At 46.7% G+C, this 17,209-nt stretch overlaps 1 protein-coding gene across 3 annotated transcripts in view; it reads left to right on the forward strand.

Annotated features, from left to right (window-relative positions):
• The window catches only part of LOC117581529 (neuroglian), a 33,353-nt gene extending 16,934 nt beyond the window's left edge, over positions 1 to 16,419 (forward strand). For 2 of the 3 annotated variants that reach the window (XM_034268835.1, XM_034268836.1), the window contains exons 4-8: positions 9,184 to 11,997; positions 12,063 to 12,227; positions 12,295 to 12,672; positions 12,733 to 12,836; positions 15,977 to 16,419. In XM_034268835.1, the coding sequence (XP_034124726.1) occupies positions 9,184 to 11,997; positions 12,063 to 12,227; positions 12,295 to 12,672; positions 12,733 to 12,836; positions 15,977 to 16,260 (3,745 nt within the window). In that variant the 3' untranslated portion in view covers positions 16,261 to 16,419. Of the gene's footprint in view, positions 1 to 9,183; positions 11,998 to 12,062; positions 12,228 to 12,294; positions 12,673 to 12,732; positions 12,837 to 13,997; positions 15,030 to 15,976 lie in introns of those variants that run through there. The other variant, XM_034268837.1, reaches the window with a different exon arrangement.
• The last annotated feature ends 790 nt before the right edge of the window (positions 16,420 to 17,209 follow it).

A 17,209-nucleotide genomic window follows, 5' to 3' on the forward strand; every position in this document is an offset into this window, starting at 1 on the left:
TCATTGAGGCATCAATGATTCAACACATGAAATGGAGTTGGCAAACAAAAGAGTAGTCTCTGGCAGTCACATATTTATTCGCTGTCAACGAAGTGTCATACGGGCAGACAGAGCCTGATCAGAGCAGAGCAGAGCAGAGTAGTGTCGGAAGAAGTGCCTTTGGAGAGGAGGCAGAAGAAGAAGCAGCTCTGCTGCAGCACAGCAACAGATGGCCGAATGCCAGACCAGACAGAGACAGAGACGCTGCTACCGTCAGCAGCGACAGTGGCATCGACAGTGACACAGGCACAGACGTTGGCAATGTGTGAAATGTGGAAGAAAGCAGAGGGAGGCGCAGTAGCAGAACCAGAACATGATAAAAAGGAAAAATGAGAAAATGCTGTTGTTAATTTTTACACGTACATGTGTATCTCTGAAATGGGTTAATAGTGGGAAATGTGTGCGCTTTTTCCCGCTTACTCTTCCGCTCTCATCGCATCGACGGCAGCAAGTGGTTCATTTAGTTGGACAAGAGTACACATGTACGGGAACGGGTACACGGGAACGTGTACGCTGGGACGGACACACAGGTAGTGGTAGATAGAAGTATAGAGAGGAGCATGATTAGGGTAGGGGTAGAAGGGGGTAACCATTATGAAACCAGTTTGACCGGATGGTCAAGCACGCTGAGAATATTAACGAAACAAGACAAAAAACAGATCTACATACACCTACAAAAAGCCATGCCCCAAGTATTACGTAATAACATCTGGAGTTTTTGGTATTTTACCGAAAATTAATCACAACTCCTGATTTTAATCAAAATTATTTCAACTTCAAACTGCCTAAAATATGTTTTAACATATTATTTCGTACATTTTTCGCTACAACTGGCATGGCACACACAACAAAGAGAGCAGAAAAGCGCAGAGCAAAGGGTAGGGCAGGTTATTTGGTAACAGTGTGGCTTGCATTAGCAGTGCGCTCCGTTAAAGTCCCGCTTAGTTCTCTCACACTCTCTCTCTCTCTCTCTCTCTTTCTGTCTCTCTATTCTTCGCTCAAAAGCTTTTTTACGCTCATATGTTTACTTCTCTCCACCTATTTGTACGGTATACGCCTTCTGTGGTTCAGTGTGACATACTTTTATTGTTGTCATTGGCTGCTTTTCCCCACTTCTGCTCTGCTGCAGTTCTGCCACTGCCTCTGCCTCTGCTGCAGCTGCTGCTGCTGCAAATGAGCAACGCAATGCGTGCACAGTTATTTTTAGCTTTCAACCCAAAGCGAAAAACAACACAATCATGAGAATGATGATGATGTTTAGATTTTTTCACGTTCCTTTTTTAGCGCATCGACATTAATGATAATATTTCTCTCTCTATCTCTCTCACTCTCTCTGCTGTGGTTGAATTTGTTCCGTAGCGTGCTTCAGTCTGGGTTAAATTTTCAGATTTTCAGCAACGAGGTGGGGTGGGTGTGGTTGCCTGAATCAAAACACACACTCTTTTCTGTCTCTCTGCCGTCTTTCAATGGTTATGGAGGGGGCATCAGTCAACAGTGAATGTATTGTTTTTCCACATTCAAATGTAGGTTCATTGTCTTAAAAGTATCTCACATCAAAGCTGTCAGAGATCAACGATTTCATGTTCAATTGAACTGGTTCAAAGCTCAGCCAGCGCAACATCTCTTTCCCATATGTACATATGTATGTACATACATAGTTACATCTGTAAATACATTCATACTATATCTCTTTTCTTTGCGCTGTTGCTGTGTCTTCTTTTCTGTCTGCCTCTTCGGGTGCCCTTGACTCTGTGCATGAGAGCACGTTTTTGTGTTTCTCTTTTTGTTTAAGCTCGGTCTTAGGCTTTGGCATTTGTGTGTCTGTTTCGTTTGCTGATGTACACATGCATGTAAATCTGTAAGAAATTGCTTGTTTGAAAACTAGTTTTCCCTTTGCCCTGTCCTCCGTCTCTGTCTCTCTATGTTTGAGTGGGAGACTTACAACTTTTGAAACAATAACAAAAATGGGAATTTCTTTGGTTTGAACTCTGACAAGTTATGCAAGAGGTCGCCCGAAAGCAGGCAATGGCTGCATATCTGTCACCATAGCAGATATCACGAACGTTAGGTTTTGGCCTAAAACGTACCTTTCTAGGAATTTAATACACTACAAAATGCATTCAATTGTATGGTAAAACTTATTTTGTAGGCCTTTTCAAAGACTTTTTTTGATATTATATTCAAATTCGGATGGGACTACATTGAAAACTGTCACTTAAATTGTTTAATTTTACTTCAAAGTGGCAAGAAATCACTTCCGTGATAACAGTGCTGTTAAAATTCGTACAACATAACAGTGGCTGGCTCTGTTAAACATTGGCTTTTAATGTTAAATTAAAGCTTTTAGAAATAGGCATAACATTTTACGGATATGCTTAAAATGGATGTACATACATACACATATTTACATACATATGTGTACAGTCAATGGCAACAGAGCGAATACATAAATACATATTAACTCCTACTGAGAGATTAGTAGAAGCCACCAAACGAGTGGCGCTGCGGACGGAGGGAGCTTATTGATTTTTCACACCACATCAGTTCGAGTCCTTTAAAAATGAAGCTGCTGCTCATGTCCTTGAATGCTATTTTCTCAACCCCCTTTCTCTCTCCCTCACTCTCTTTACGGTCGTGTTTTTTTCAGCTTCATGTTTCTGTCAGTGTCTCGCCTTCGTGGCGCCTCCTCCTTCTCCTCCGGCACTTGCAGAGTCCTCGTCTTGCCTGTGATTAACATTTGAACCCCCAAAAGAGCACTGAATGTACAACTGCACAGTGTAGACGTCTCCTGTGTCCGGAAGGAACGCACTCTGCTCTGCCCACACACTTTAACCCCCCCACAAACGAAANCCTTTCCCCCCCCCCCAACCAAACAGTGATTTATTCCTCTCAATCACCCACCGACGCTTGGCCCAAGGGCGGGGTAAATGGGGGGGTGTTTGGGGGGGGGGGGGGGGGGGGGGGGTGGGGGTCTGATGATGACGACGTTTTTGTCTCAGTTTTGCCATTTTGTCATTTGTTCGGCTTCCGTCTCTGTACCCATCCCCCTTCCTTCTCTATCTCGTCCTCTCTCTTTGGACTGCTTTGGATTTCGGCTATTGCGCATATGATTCGCCTCTGCTACGTAGATTGGCGAAGGCGGACGAAGGGGGCCATGAGGGGATATTGTCTGTCTGTCTTTCGATTGGCATATTTACTTCGGCTAAATTGGAGAAAATCGATGAAGAGCGACACAAAAAAAACAAGAATAAAGAAAAATGAATCATGGGGCTTCCTGCATATTATCTTTCTGTTTGGGCTTACGTTCGAGGGTGGAGGCTAAAGGAAATATTATATTGTGCATATTTTTGACTACTGTTGAGTCATTGCTTATTATAAGGGGGATTGGATTCGGTATCATAAAAGAGATAACCATGATATATGCACATAATTAAGTTATTCAATTAGAAATTGTGATATTTTAAGCATGTAAATGTGTGTTACTTCTACTCCCTTCTGCTTCGGTATGTATGCCATGCGTGTTGGCAGCACCAAAAAACGAAAAACGCAATCATAAAATGTCAAAATCAGATAAGCACACAAAAGATCCCAAGTCAGCCAAGAAACATACTTACATAAATAAATGAAAGATACTAAGTAATTACTTCTGGAAAAGAGTCAAATTGTGCGTCAAATCCATGCCACTGAAATGCATCGAAGGGGAGAGAGAAGCTTTCTCTGAAGTAGTTTCTCACGTTCTGCGTGTACTGCATTCGTGATCGGGTGTTTCACTCCATTCCATGCCCTCGGTACTTCTCTCTTTCTGTGTTCTCTTGCCGCCTGATGTCATCGCTGGCGACGTCTAACGGTTGCTTTTGCATGCGTGTGTGTGCGCTCTTTAACCCTTTTATGGGTTGCTGGGGCACATTACGCACATGACAATTAAACGAGGCAAGACGGGTTCGGGTTCTCCTCCAACTGTTCTTTGTACATATTTCGTGACTCTAATTACTACGCTGCTACGTCTGCTGAGAATTGAAATATTTCGGAAGCGCCTCTGCCCAGTCCCAGCTACGAGCTTGGAATTTGTCTGTGCCATAACTATACACACACACATTTTGTTGTAGAATTTCTTGGCATTTCCGGCACAGCTACAGGGCACAGGTGTGCGCCCACAGGTGTCTGCCAGTGCACACATCCCTCTAGCACAATAATTCTCAGGCTGCTGCTGGCAGCAACAGAAAACTGAAACTTGAGACATTTATTTTACCTTCTTTCTTGAGCAATTTTCGCATGTTGCCATCGATTTTTACGCACTCTCTGGTGGGAGGTACATAAATATTCAAGTGATCTAGAATTGGTAACGGGACTGGAAGCTTATTCATGTTGCCACTGCTGGGATGTTCCCAAATCTCTGCCCTGGCGCTCTCTCTCTCTCTCTCTCTCTCTCTCTCTTTTGCAACACAAACCCCATCATCATCATCGTCTTTTATGGCTCGTAAAACCAAAAACGACTTCTTAAACACAGACAATATTTGCATGTCGTTAGACATCTACACCCCCAACGCCAGCCCCAACCCATCCCATCACATGCCTTGGGTTCCTGTGGCTCCTGTGGCTCCCGCTGCAACATTGCATAAGAATAAAAAAATAAAAGGCTGAACCAGCCATTCATTCGATTCATTCGTGGCACCAGGCGCCTCCCCCTTCATGCATGGGAATGCTGGCGATTGCCGGTGCAACCCTTTCATTCAGCAGCAACGGAAGGCAAGCTCTGCGCTGCCCTCCCCATCTCCCTCCCGCTAAACCCCAATCCTTGGCAGGCGTCTGCTTGGCTCCCGGCCTTTTGTGTCAGATGTTAAGTACGAGTTTTTTTCCTGCTCCTGCACTTATCCGTGCTCTCTTATTTGATTCACTCAGTCAGTGGAGTTATGCCTGGCTGGATGAGTCATCGCCCGCAATGCCTATCCTCCATAGGACTCTGCCTCAACCTCTCTACTTTCCGGGGGATTGCGTTGCTTTGCGTTGCTTTGAGTCCCTGCCTCATGGCACGTGGCAACTCTCCTGCTCTGCTGTTTGTTTAAGCTACAAGCGTTTGTTGCTCCCGCCTAATCCCCCGTCGCCTGTTGGCGATTCTCAATGGTAACAGCATTTCCATGCATACATACTATGTATACACATTTATGTAAATAAATATGCACATATGTACGAGTACTTGCAGAACGTGTACATACCTAAACCATGTAATTGGTGGACAGAAAAACGTTGTGTTTTGGTTGCGCTAATGTATGGCTTTTATGTGTTTACATAAACATATGTACAATTAAATGTATTATGTACTAAAGCAATGTATGTCCATCTATTAGTCTACGAATATGTACACATATTTATGTATGTATAGAATACATATGTATAAGCTGTTTTAATGTGCGATAATTGCAATTGAAGTTGTCTTTCCATGCAAACTGACATTTGACATCTCACTGTAATGCTGCTGACAGGAATGTCGGACAGGGAACGGGAATGGGAACGGTCACCACTTGAACTTGGGCAACCCGCACACACACACACACACACACACACTCACACACAGTCGAACCCAATCTCAACGAACAATTTGTTGCCGATCTTCGCTTACAGCAGCTAATTCCAGCCTGTCTGTAACTTGATTGCCTGTGTGCTCCCCTCCGATGCTGCGTGTCTGCTGTAATTTGACTTTATTTTCGACATTCAAATCAATGTGGGTGAGACAGGCAGGCAGACAGCGTGGCAAAAGCAAAGACACAGACAGAAACAGAGACAGAGAGAGGGAGAGAGAGAGACGGAGTGTCCAGAGGGCAATGCAAAGTCAATTGAGAGATTGTTTTTGTTGTTGTTTTTTGTTGATTTGAAGCACACTAAAAGGCAAAAGGGGCCTCCCAAATCTACCATAGAAGAGCAGGAAAGTAATCCTGGTATAGAGGTAATATCCCTTCCCCATGACATGTTGTCACACCTACAAAAACACCGTCCACATTGGCCTTCTCCATGGCAACTAATCCATCAACTGTTGCCATGCCGCCTCCACCCCACCTGCTCTCCTTTGGGACTGGGTGGGGGGAAGCTCCATCGAACTATAAAAACTTTGTTTGCATGCTTTGTGGCCATTAATGAGGAGTTTTCTCTGTGTGTTTCTGCTTGGGTTGCGTTATTCCATGTCCTATTTTCACGTTTCGTTTGTTGGTTTTACCTTGGAGACGACGACGACGCCGCTTCCGGGACACCGATCCTTCCCTTCAGCCAGTGTGCCGGTGCCGGTGCCGGTGCCGGTGTCATTGCTCGTTTGAACATGCACGAAAATGTCAACGCGACGAGGCCGCAGTGGGATGACGACGCTGATGGACAAACACGCCCATTTTCTTATGCCCGTTGGTGCCCTCTGCTCTCTGCTCTCTGCTCACTTAAACGTGGAAACAGTTGCCGAAAAAAGCTTTTTGCTGTTCCTCGAACCTCCTAGACTCCACGCCTTCTGCTCTCTGAGGTTGGTTGTAGCATTACCCGAAGGGCCAACCCTTGTAAATGCCACTGCCCGCCGTGTCTCCTGCTCCTCTCACAGCCCATAGCCGCCGGCAGTTCAGTTTCCATTTAAAGTTCTGACATTTGACTGTCGACAGACCAGACCAGACCAGACCAGACCACAAAATGGCTCTGAAAACACCACAAAAGTTGCAAAGATCTCTGTACATAGGAGATAGAATTGTACAGAGAGAAAGATGGAAGCGATCGAGGGGCAATCCAAAGTCAGGATTGTTGACACTTCAGGCTAAAGGGAACAAAACATAATGAAATCCTAGCTGCTAGCCAGAGGAAGTCTCCCTGCTCTCTGGCCCCCCCCTATTCGGGCAGCAACCCCACGAAACGCGGCGTCTCTCTTGGCTAAATGCGGTTTTGGCTTAGCTTCTCTTTTATTTTATGTACACATGCATACATGCAATATGTGTGTGTATGCTATAAATGTATGCGTGTATATGTGTATAACTGGGTTAGGGCAAACGCCCTAAACGCCGCGTGGGTGTGTCCACCCACCGAGGCATGGGCAATGTTTGGCGCTAAAAAGTATGCTATGGCATTTGGTTGCTTTCCAACCCCCAAAACAAAAATAATGTGGGAACAAACTCCATCCAGTCTGAGTCCTCACAGACCCCACCACTCTGCTATGCAAAGTACTCCGCTCCGCTCCACTCCATTCCCTCCCCCGCCTCTGTGTGTTTTGCTGATGATTCATCAGCCTTGTTCCGCCCCTTTCTTAGCCCCTTTCTGCTTACTCGTAATCGTATTCGTGTGTGTGCAGTCACATTTTCCATAAGAAAAGAGTTTAGGGATTTATTAGACCCGAATCTAAAGAGAAAAATAGAAGCAAAAAGAAACAATTCCCCGTCGCTGACTTCTATCGGAGTGAGCGAGATAATTACGGATTGAAAACGCTTTTGGGTGCGTTTGCAAAGTAATTTCAATTAGCATTTCCAGCAAGTCATCTTTCAATTAAGGAACGCTCCATAAGGCCTTGCCCACTGCCCACTGTTTCTCAATTAAAATCTGTCCATGGATGATGAGTCAAACCTACGGATAGAGCGAAACACGAAAGACATGGAAGGAGTAACGGTTCGACGCGAAGCCTCTGAGCAGAAGGAAAGGAAAGGAAAGCGCGAAGTCTAAGGGCGGGAGAGATAAGATTTGCCATGGGACGAGCAGACACCAGACGGTGTTGGGGTGCGGAGCAGCTGTTGTCTGGACTGTTTCAGGTGACCGCTTGACTGCCTTCGATAAAGGTCTACCGAGGGAGGGCAGACGCCGACACCGACGCCTTCCTGCCTGACTGCACGACTGCTCGACGACTGTCTGTTAGCCTGCCATTTAGCTGGAAATTTATTGACTTGTCCAAGTTGTAGTGCTGCTGGTGGCGATGCACGTGGCCCGATAGCCAGGATACAAATGCATGCACGGATGGATGGTGGCAGCTGACTTTTGACCCACCAACAAGGGAAGGGGCTCAAAGCTACAGAGCACTCAAAACTCTGCGATTTAATATTGGACAAATCAATTAGAGTATGAAGAACTAAAATCAGTTGCCAACTGTGTCCAGCAGTTCAACAAACTCAGTAGTCCATCCATTTGCATTTCTATAGCTGCCCCAGAGCTCCTTCTGTGCCGCCGCAGCGCTCCAGCCAAGTTGCTCAGTTCTTGCAACAACACTTAAAAACAATTCAAACGATTGACCTATTGCGTGACCTGTAGTCAAGAGTGAACCCGAACGCGAACCCCAAAAGATCCAACCAAAAGGGGGAAAATGTAAAAAATTACACAACAAAAAAAGAGAAGAAAGAAGGAAAAAAGTTTGTCTCAATGCTTAACAAGCGGGTACTTATAATTGACTGCGGCTTTTGAGTGTTACATATACAATTACATATATATACATAAATATGTACATAAATACATGAGCAAATACATATTTACATGCCAAAGTCGCTCTTCTGGCGTTGACTTCCTTTTGCAATTACTCGAGACTCGACTCGACTCGGGCAATAAGATGGAAAAAACAAGAGACTGAATCTCCATTGACATTGTTTGCGCAATTGCAAATGAAATGAAGCATAATTTGTGCATAAAATGTCTTAATTTCGCACAAGTTGCGAGCAGCGTTTATTAAGCGTAATTAAATGTAGGAAAAATGTAAGACGAGCCGCGCCGCCTCTAATGATGGCAGTCCAGGAAGCGGCTCATAGACTCATAGAGATGAGAAGGCAGTGCGCTAATTGGTTGGCCCAAAAGGAACAATTAACGAAATTACGTGCAAATGTAGGTGAATCATGGAAATGTCTGCTCTCTAAATACGTAAGTGTCTTCTGCACACAGACATAGATACATAGATACGTATAAGTACATAAATTCACTTAAACTTGCTTCAATTCGTTGATTATCGGTGTGCCTGCCCGCCCGCCCAGCGACTCAATGGAGCAGAGGTGGATGCCATGTAGATTGGGAGAGAGAGCGAGTTCTGGGTTCTTCAATTGGATGGATACATCACGAGGTGTCTCTGGCGTTTGAAACTGAAACATGAAACTGAAACAATCTCTCAGCTATGAGTTCACTCATTAACCATGTGCTTTTGATTTAATCTAATTTCAGATACTCTTGGATAAAGAACGGCAAGAAATTCGATTGGCAGGCATACGATGACCGAATGCTGCGGCAGCCGGGACGCGGCACATTGGTGATCACCTCGCCCAAGGACGAGGATCGAGGCCATTATCAGTGCTTTGCATCGAATGAGTTTGGTACGGCCACCTCGAACTCGGTGTATGTGCGAAAGGCGGAGCTGAATGCGTTCAAGGATGAGGCAGCCAAGACCGTGGTGGCGGTGGAGGGTGAGCCCTTCATGCTGAAGTGTGCGGCACCTGACGGCTTCCCCAGTCCGACGGTCAACTGGATGATGCAGCAGTCGGTCGATGGCAGCATCAAGTCGATCAACAACTCACGCATGACCCTCGATCCGGAGGGCAACCTCTGGTTCTCGAACGTGACCCGTGACGATGCCAGCGATGACTTCTACTATGCCTGCTCGGCCACCTCGGTGTTCCGCAGCGAGTACAAGATCGGCAACAAGGTGCTGCTGGACGTGAAGCAGATGGGCGTCAGTGCATCCCAGAACAAGCATCAGCCGATCAAGCAGTATGTGTCCCGTCGCCAGTCGCTGGCGCTGCGCGGCAAGCGCATGGAGCTGTTCTGCATCTACGGCGGCACGCCGCTGCCCCAGACCGTGTGGAGCAAGGACGGGCACAGGATACAGTGGAGCGATCGCATAACGCAGGGCCACTACGGCAAGTCGCTGATCATACGGCAGACGAACTTCGACGACAACGGCACCTACACCTGCGACGTGTCCAATGGCGTGGGCAATGCCCAGTCATTCTCGATCATTCTGGAGGTGAACGCCATACCGTACTTCACCGTGGAGCCCGACTTCAAGACAGCCGCCGAGGACGAGGAGGTGGTGTTCCAGTGCGAGGCCGCAGGCTTCCCCGAGCCCAAGATCAGCTGGATCCACAATGGCAAGCCCATCGAGCAGAGCACACCCAATCCACGGCGCACCGTCACGGACAACTCCATTCGCATCGTGAATCTGGTGAAGAGCGACACGGGCAATTATGGCTGCAACGCCACCAACTCCCTTGGGTACGTCTACAAGGATGTCTTCCTCAATGTGCAGGCCCTGCCCCCAGAGATCGAGGAGCCGCCGACCGCTCTCTCCACCGTGGACGGACGCAACGTGACCCTGCGCTGCCGCGTGACAGGTGCCCCCAAGCCGCAGGTCAGGTGGCTGCGCGCCACCAACTGGCTGACCGGAGGACGCTACATCGTGCAGGGCAATGGCGACCTGCAGATCCTGGACGTCACCTTCTCGGACGCCGGACAGTACACGTGCTATGCGGAGAACAAATTCGGCAACAAGTCAGCCGAGGGGTCGCTGGCGGTGATGGAACACACGCGGATCACGCAGGAGCCGCAGAACTACGAGGTGGCCGCCGGGCAGTCGGCAACGTTCCGCTGCAACGAAGCGCACGATGGGAATCTGGAGATCGAGATCGACTGGTGGAAGGACGGGCAGCCCATTGACTTTGAGGCACAGCCGCGCTTCGTGAAGACCAACGACAACAGCCTGACAATTGCCAAGACCATGGAGCTGGACTCGGGCGAGTACACGTGTGTGGCACGCACCCGACTGGACGAGGCCGCTGCCAAGGCGAATCTGATTGTGCAGGATGTGCCGAATGCGCCCAAGCTGACGGGCATCACCTGCCAGGCGGACAAGGCGGAGATTATGTGGGAGCCGCAGGGAGACAACCGCTCGCCCATTCTCCACTACACGATCCAGTTCAACACCTCCTTCACGCCCGCCTCCTGGGACACGGCCTTCGAGAAGGTGCCCAACACGGACTTCTCCTTCGTTGTCCAAATGTCTCCCTGGGCCAACTACACGTTCCGCGTGATTGCCTTCAACAAGATCGGCGCCTCGCAGCCATCCGCGCACAGCGAGTCCTGCACCACGCAGCCGGATGTGCCGTTCAAGAATCCGGACAACGTTGTCGGCCAGGGCACGGAGCCAAACAATTTGGTCATCTCGTGGACACCCATGCCAGAGATCGAGCACAATGCGCCCAAGTTCCAGTATCGCGTTAGCTGGAAGCGCGACATTCCCGCCGCCGCCTGGGAGAACAAGGACATCAACGAGTGGCATCAGAACAACATCGTGATCACCGATCAGCCGACCTTTGTCAAGTACCACATCAAGGTGGTGGCCATCAACGAGCGTGGCGAGTCGAACACCGCCGCTGAGCAGGTGATTGGCTACTCGGGCGAGGACCGTCCGCTGGACGCGCCGACCAACTTTACGATGCGACAAATAACGACAGCGACGAGCGCCTATCTGGCCTGGACACCCGTCAGCGAGGAGTCTGTGCGCGGGCACTTCAAGGGCTACAAGATCCAGACGTGGACCGAGAATGAGGGCGAGGAGGGGCTGCGCGAGATACACGTCAAGGGCGACACGGACACGGCCCTGGTCACGCAATTCAAGCCGGACTCGAAGAACTTTGCTCGCATCTTGGCCTACAACGGACGCTTCAATGGTCCGCCCAGTGCCATCATCGATTTCGATACGCCCGAGGGTGTGCCCTCGCCGGTGCAGTCGCTGGATGCCCATCCGCTGGGCTCCTCCGCTTTCTGGGTCACCTGGAAGAAGCCACTGCATCCCAATGGCAAGCTGACCGGCTACAAGATCTACTACGAGGAGGTCCAAGGCAGCTTTGTGGGCGAGCGACGCGAGTACGATCCCCACATCACCGATCCGAGAATTACGCGCATGAAGATGGCTGGCCTGAAGCCCAAGACCAAGTACCGCATCTCCATCACGGCCACCACCAAGATGGGCGAAGGAACTGAGTGAGTGTCCAGTCAGCAAAACAAAATGGAATTTCCTCTTGACTTCTCAATCTCCCCCCGAACAGGCACTACATCGAGAAGAGCACTCTGGGTGACAGCAATCTGGCACCGGCCACGCCCAGCTTCGCATGGGAGCAGCTGCCGTCGGACAATGGCCAGGCCAAGTTCCGCATCAACTGGCAGCCAAGCACCGAGGGACACGCGGGCACTCACTTCTTCACCAAGTACAGGTAAGCAACTGGCCACAGACTCGCTCTCGAATCGATCCTAAGACTCACATTTCGATACGATTTGCAGGGTCAAGGGTGAGACGCAGTGGTCCAATGCAAAGGAGGAGAAAATGACTGACTATCAGGAGATAGCCGGGCTCGATCCGGAGACCGCGTACGAGTTCCGTGTGGTGTCCGTTGATGGCCACTACTATACGGAGAGTGCCACGCAGGAGATAGACACGAATAGCGTTGAGGGGCCCATTATGGTGCCCAACGAGACGGTGGCCAATGCCGGCTGGTTCATTGGCATGATGCTGGCCCTGGCCTTCATCATCATCCTGTTCATAATCATCTGCATCATTCGTCGCAATCGTGGCGGCAAGTACGATGTTCACGACCGGGAACTGGCCAACGGAAGGCGCGACTATCCCGACGAAGGAGGTTTCCACGAGTACTCGCAACCGTAAGACAACATCCTTCACATCTGAATGCGAAATGCTCACCTTGTCCTTTGGTTTTGCAGTTTGGATAACAAGAGCGCTGGTCGCCAATCCGTTAGTTCAGCGAACAAGCCCGGCGTGGAGAGCGATACCGATTCAATGGCCGAGTACGGCGATGGCGATACAGGTTAGCACATTCGATTCCTTCCATTCTACTCTTACATATCCTGTGTACATCATTTGTACATCCCATCCGCTCCTGCACATCTTAAGCCTAGAACGAGCATAGGAACTGCACCGTTCTAGGGCTAAGGCGACACAAACCCCAACATCATTTTGACCATTTCTTTGTTCTCATTGGTTTTGATTTGATTTGATTTGATTTGATGATGATGCTGTGGTGATTCTCTGTGGTTGTGCAGCTGTGGCCACCGCTGCCGCCCATGCCGCCGCCGCTGCCCGCAAGGGAGGCAGCAAACATTTGCAGTCTCCGTTGTCGCCCAGCAGTCCAGCACTGCAGCAGCAGCAATCGTTCCAGCCATCACAGCCGTTGCCACCGTCGCCACACTCGTCCCCAGCACCACCACCGCCGTCGTACGATCACTGCATAGCCAGCGGTGGCGTAACGCGCAAAGCCTAGGAGAGTCCTTTCGCTCTCTAACCATTTCGAGTCATTGTCGTTGTCACTCAGCTGTCAGGTCAGAAGAGCTCTCCAAGGGCGCTTACTCGTAATGTGTTCTGTACGTTCTGTTCTCTCTTTTTGCGGCTGGCTGCTTGCTGCGCTTTCGCCTCGAAGGGGCCGTTACTCTTGCCTTTCGCTCGCTCTCTTTGGAATACTTTGCTCATCCGAGCAGTCTCCGAGCGCTTTTGCTGCATCTGCAATCTGCATTGATCCCCTTGCCCTTGCACGCTGTTTTCGCTTGCTCTTTTCTTTTCTTTTCTTTTATGTTTTTTCTTTTGCTGTTTTGTTATACTAACTGTCGGAGGGGGTCCTGTCCCACTGCAACACCTCTACCCATGTATCCCATTTGGCAACTGGCTTGGCCACAGCTGCTGATCCACTCCACTCCACTCCACTCCACAACAATCCATTTCATGCCAGAGCATCATCCATCAGTCGCTAAAGTTTGTTTATTGTTTATTTTGTGTGTTTCTGTTAAATGTTCTTAAAAGCCGTTTTATATACTTATTATCTGGAAATGCACTTTTAATTATTTGATTTAATTTTTATTTTATATGTATAATTTTTTCTCTTACTTTCCTCACACACACACACAACAAACACCAACAAAAATATGTGAATCTAAAAAATGAATGAAAAAAACAACCAACAACAACCAATATCCAGGCATGAATGAAGACGGATCCTTTATCGGCCAATATGGACGCAAGGGGCTTTGATTTAATTTGTAAGCAGCGGCGCCACACCAGCAGCACGGCAGCTAAGCCTAAACCGAAACCTAAACGAGTCCGAAACCCACCTCCAAACCCCACCCACACACACACTACACACACACACACACACACACACACACACACACACACACAAGAAAACAAAGCCCCAAAAATGAACAAGATCAGCGCCCAAGAACCACAATTAAATGCTAGAGACCGACGACCATCGTTTGGAAATTTAAATATATATAAATCGAACGTTGATATATTATGATTAAAGTTAACAAATGTAAAAAGCAAAGCAAATTCTACTGCCAAACGAAATGAAGATGAAATCAAAAGCAAAAGCAGAAGCAACAGCAACCGCAACTGGTACGGCGGCAACTACAACAACGACGATGATGATCAATGCAGCAAAAGGCTATTTAAAAACAAAAACATGACAAAGAAGAAATGGAAGGAGTAGCAATGGGAGATACAGAACAAATCGAAATCGAATCGAAACAAAAGAACATATAGAATGAAAGAGCAGAGCAGCAATAGCACGAACCCACAAACAGGCCCCAAAGGAGCGCTCTCGAGGAACATTGGAGGTAGTAGAGAGCGAGATCGAGAGAAAGCAATCAAAAGAATTATAATACTATTCGAATCCGAGGCCACCGATAAAACGCATATTTTTTTTTTCTTTGTATTTCTATCAATATATTCGATGTTCTCGATTTAATTCGGTCCCTGCACCTGTCCCTGCCCCTGACCCTGCATCTCTTTCTGTTCCACTGTGTCCCATGCACTCACCGTATGCAGCAACTGTATATCTATGTCTCGCTCTCTTACATGTAATGCATATATATATAAATATAAAGCGTAAATAAGTTTTAATTTAATATATTTTTTTATACTATAAACAGTTAATGTAAAATCTCCGTTTAGCTCCCTCCTTGAGACCACAACAAAAACAAACAAAAAAAAGAAGCAAAAACAAAAAAATAAAACATTTTTGCGTAGATGTTTATTTTGCCTTACCTTACTTCGTATTTTGTTTTTATTTTTATAATTTGTGTAACATTTTTAACTCTATTCTTCTCTTTTTTTGTATTGTTTGTACTTCATTTTGGACAGTGAAATAGTGTTGTAAAATGTAAAAAATGTTTCCTTTGCGTTTGTTTTCTGGAAAATGAAAGAATCGAAGAAACATTACGAACAATGTTTTTTTTTTTTTTCTGTGTAGTAGAGCTATTTAATGAATGGAGAACGACCACTACATAATTGTATGGAATTATAATTTTTTATATATGTATATTAAATTAGAAAGAACAACAAACAAAATAAAGAAAACTGAATGAATAATAATCAACGAAACAAGCCAACCTTTTCCGCCTATGTGCAACGTAGTAGTACGAAAGTCGCATAGATCGTCCACGACTTGCCGAAACCCAAGCCCTTTCTAAGGAAAATCGAATCTCCGACATTTAGTTTCTTATCTTTCTTTGTGTGTATCTTCATTTGTAGCTGACAAATCCGAAAGGTAAAGTTTTGTATTATAATTTACTTTAGTTATTGCCAATGCTTACCGTAGATATGTAGATATTATGTATTCCCGTCGAACCCCAAAGTAGTTTTAGCTTAACAAATTCCACACTAACGGAGCCTACCCTGCTGCCACTCAGTTACAGGGATATTCCAAATAAATTTAATAATAATAACCTCATTTTAACCAACGAAAAAAAGAAACCACAAATAAGTATAAATATAAATATTTCTAAAACAAACTAATTGAAATTCTCACGCGCTGTTGTGGTGATATTGGTTGGGGTTATGGTTGCGGTTAACATGGTCCATAAATATAGATAAATAAATTGTGTACTTGGAATTAGTGGATTAAGCAACAGCTGAAGTAACATTTAATTTATGTGGTTTGTTCTCTCGCCGCAGGTCAATTCACTGAAGATGGCTCCTTCATCGGCCAGTACGTGCCTGGCAAGCTCCAGCCGCCAGTCAGTCCACAACCATTGAACAGCTCCGCCTCGGCGCACCAACAGACGCCGCCACAGACAAGTGCCGCCGCAGCAGCAGCCGGCGGGGGCTCTGGATTGGCATCGGGAGCAGGCGGAGCTGGTGCTGGTGCTGGTGCTGGTGCTGGTGCTGGGACAGGAGCCAGCAATGGAGGAACTGGTACTGGTTCGACCAACACTGCCGCGGTAGCCACCTACGTCTGAGAGGCGTGCCTGGAGCTGGATGGATTTCCTTTGAGTTCTTAATTCAACTTCAACTGATTCTACTCCCCAAAACCTTTTTGTAATTGTAATTGTGTAAAACGAAAACTGCTTTAAGTGTCTGCAAAAAACATAAGAAAACAAAAACTATATTAAAAAAAATCAAACAAAAACGAAAATGAGAAGAAAAAAAACTAAAAATGTAATGAGAAGAGTTGGCAAGAATTTAAAGCATTTGATTTTGCTTCCTTTGGCTTATTTATATTTAATGTGTATTTTAGCAAACAGTTAATGCCTTTTCCAAACTAAAAAAAAAACAAAACAAAACAAAGCAAAACAATTACCTTACATTTTTTTATATAAGTAAGCTATATAAACACAACTCAATTGGAAGAACAAAGAAAAATGAATCAACGTTAATGAAAGGAAAACCATTCACGGTTGTTGCCTGTTTGGGAATTCCCTTTCATTTCGAGAATCTGTTTAGTATGTGCAAAGAAGATCCGCGTGTATCAGCGGAATATATGGAAAATGAGTCAAGTTTTGTAATCAAACCAAAGGCAAGGCAAACCGGTGGTTCCGGCTAGCAGAGACAGAGACATAGAACAATGACTGACTGAATTGTGGAGCCCACTGCCAATCCTATATGTGGATCCATTGAGACCTGTCAGCTGCCTACCCATTTGCCTTGTTCAAATTCTACTATTTTTGCAATAATTTGTACTGTACCGATACTTATGTACTATGGCCAACAGCATTGATGTGTTCAGCAAGTAAAATGTCCTAACCTAAGTACGGATTATGGTTACTTTCGATCAACAAAAAGACTTCGAGGCAGAGCGCAGCCACGCTGGCAGTACGTACTAACAAAATTGTTGGGCTTTTGTTTGGATCCAGATAAGAGAAGGCCAGCTGCGAAGTGTGGCTGCTCCTTTGGTCTCCATCATATGCT

This window comes from Drosophila guanche, unplaced genomic scaffold (assembly GCF_900245975.1).
Source record: "Drosophila guanche unplaced genomic scaffold, DGUA_6, whole genome shotgun sequence".
Taxonomy (NCBI): domain Eukaryota; kingdom Metazoa; phylum Arthropoda; class Insecta; order Diptera; family Drosophilidae; genus Drosophila; species Drosophila guanche.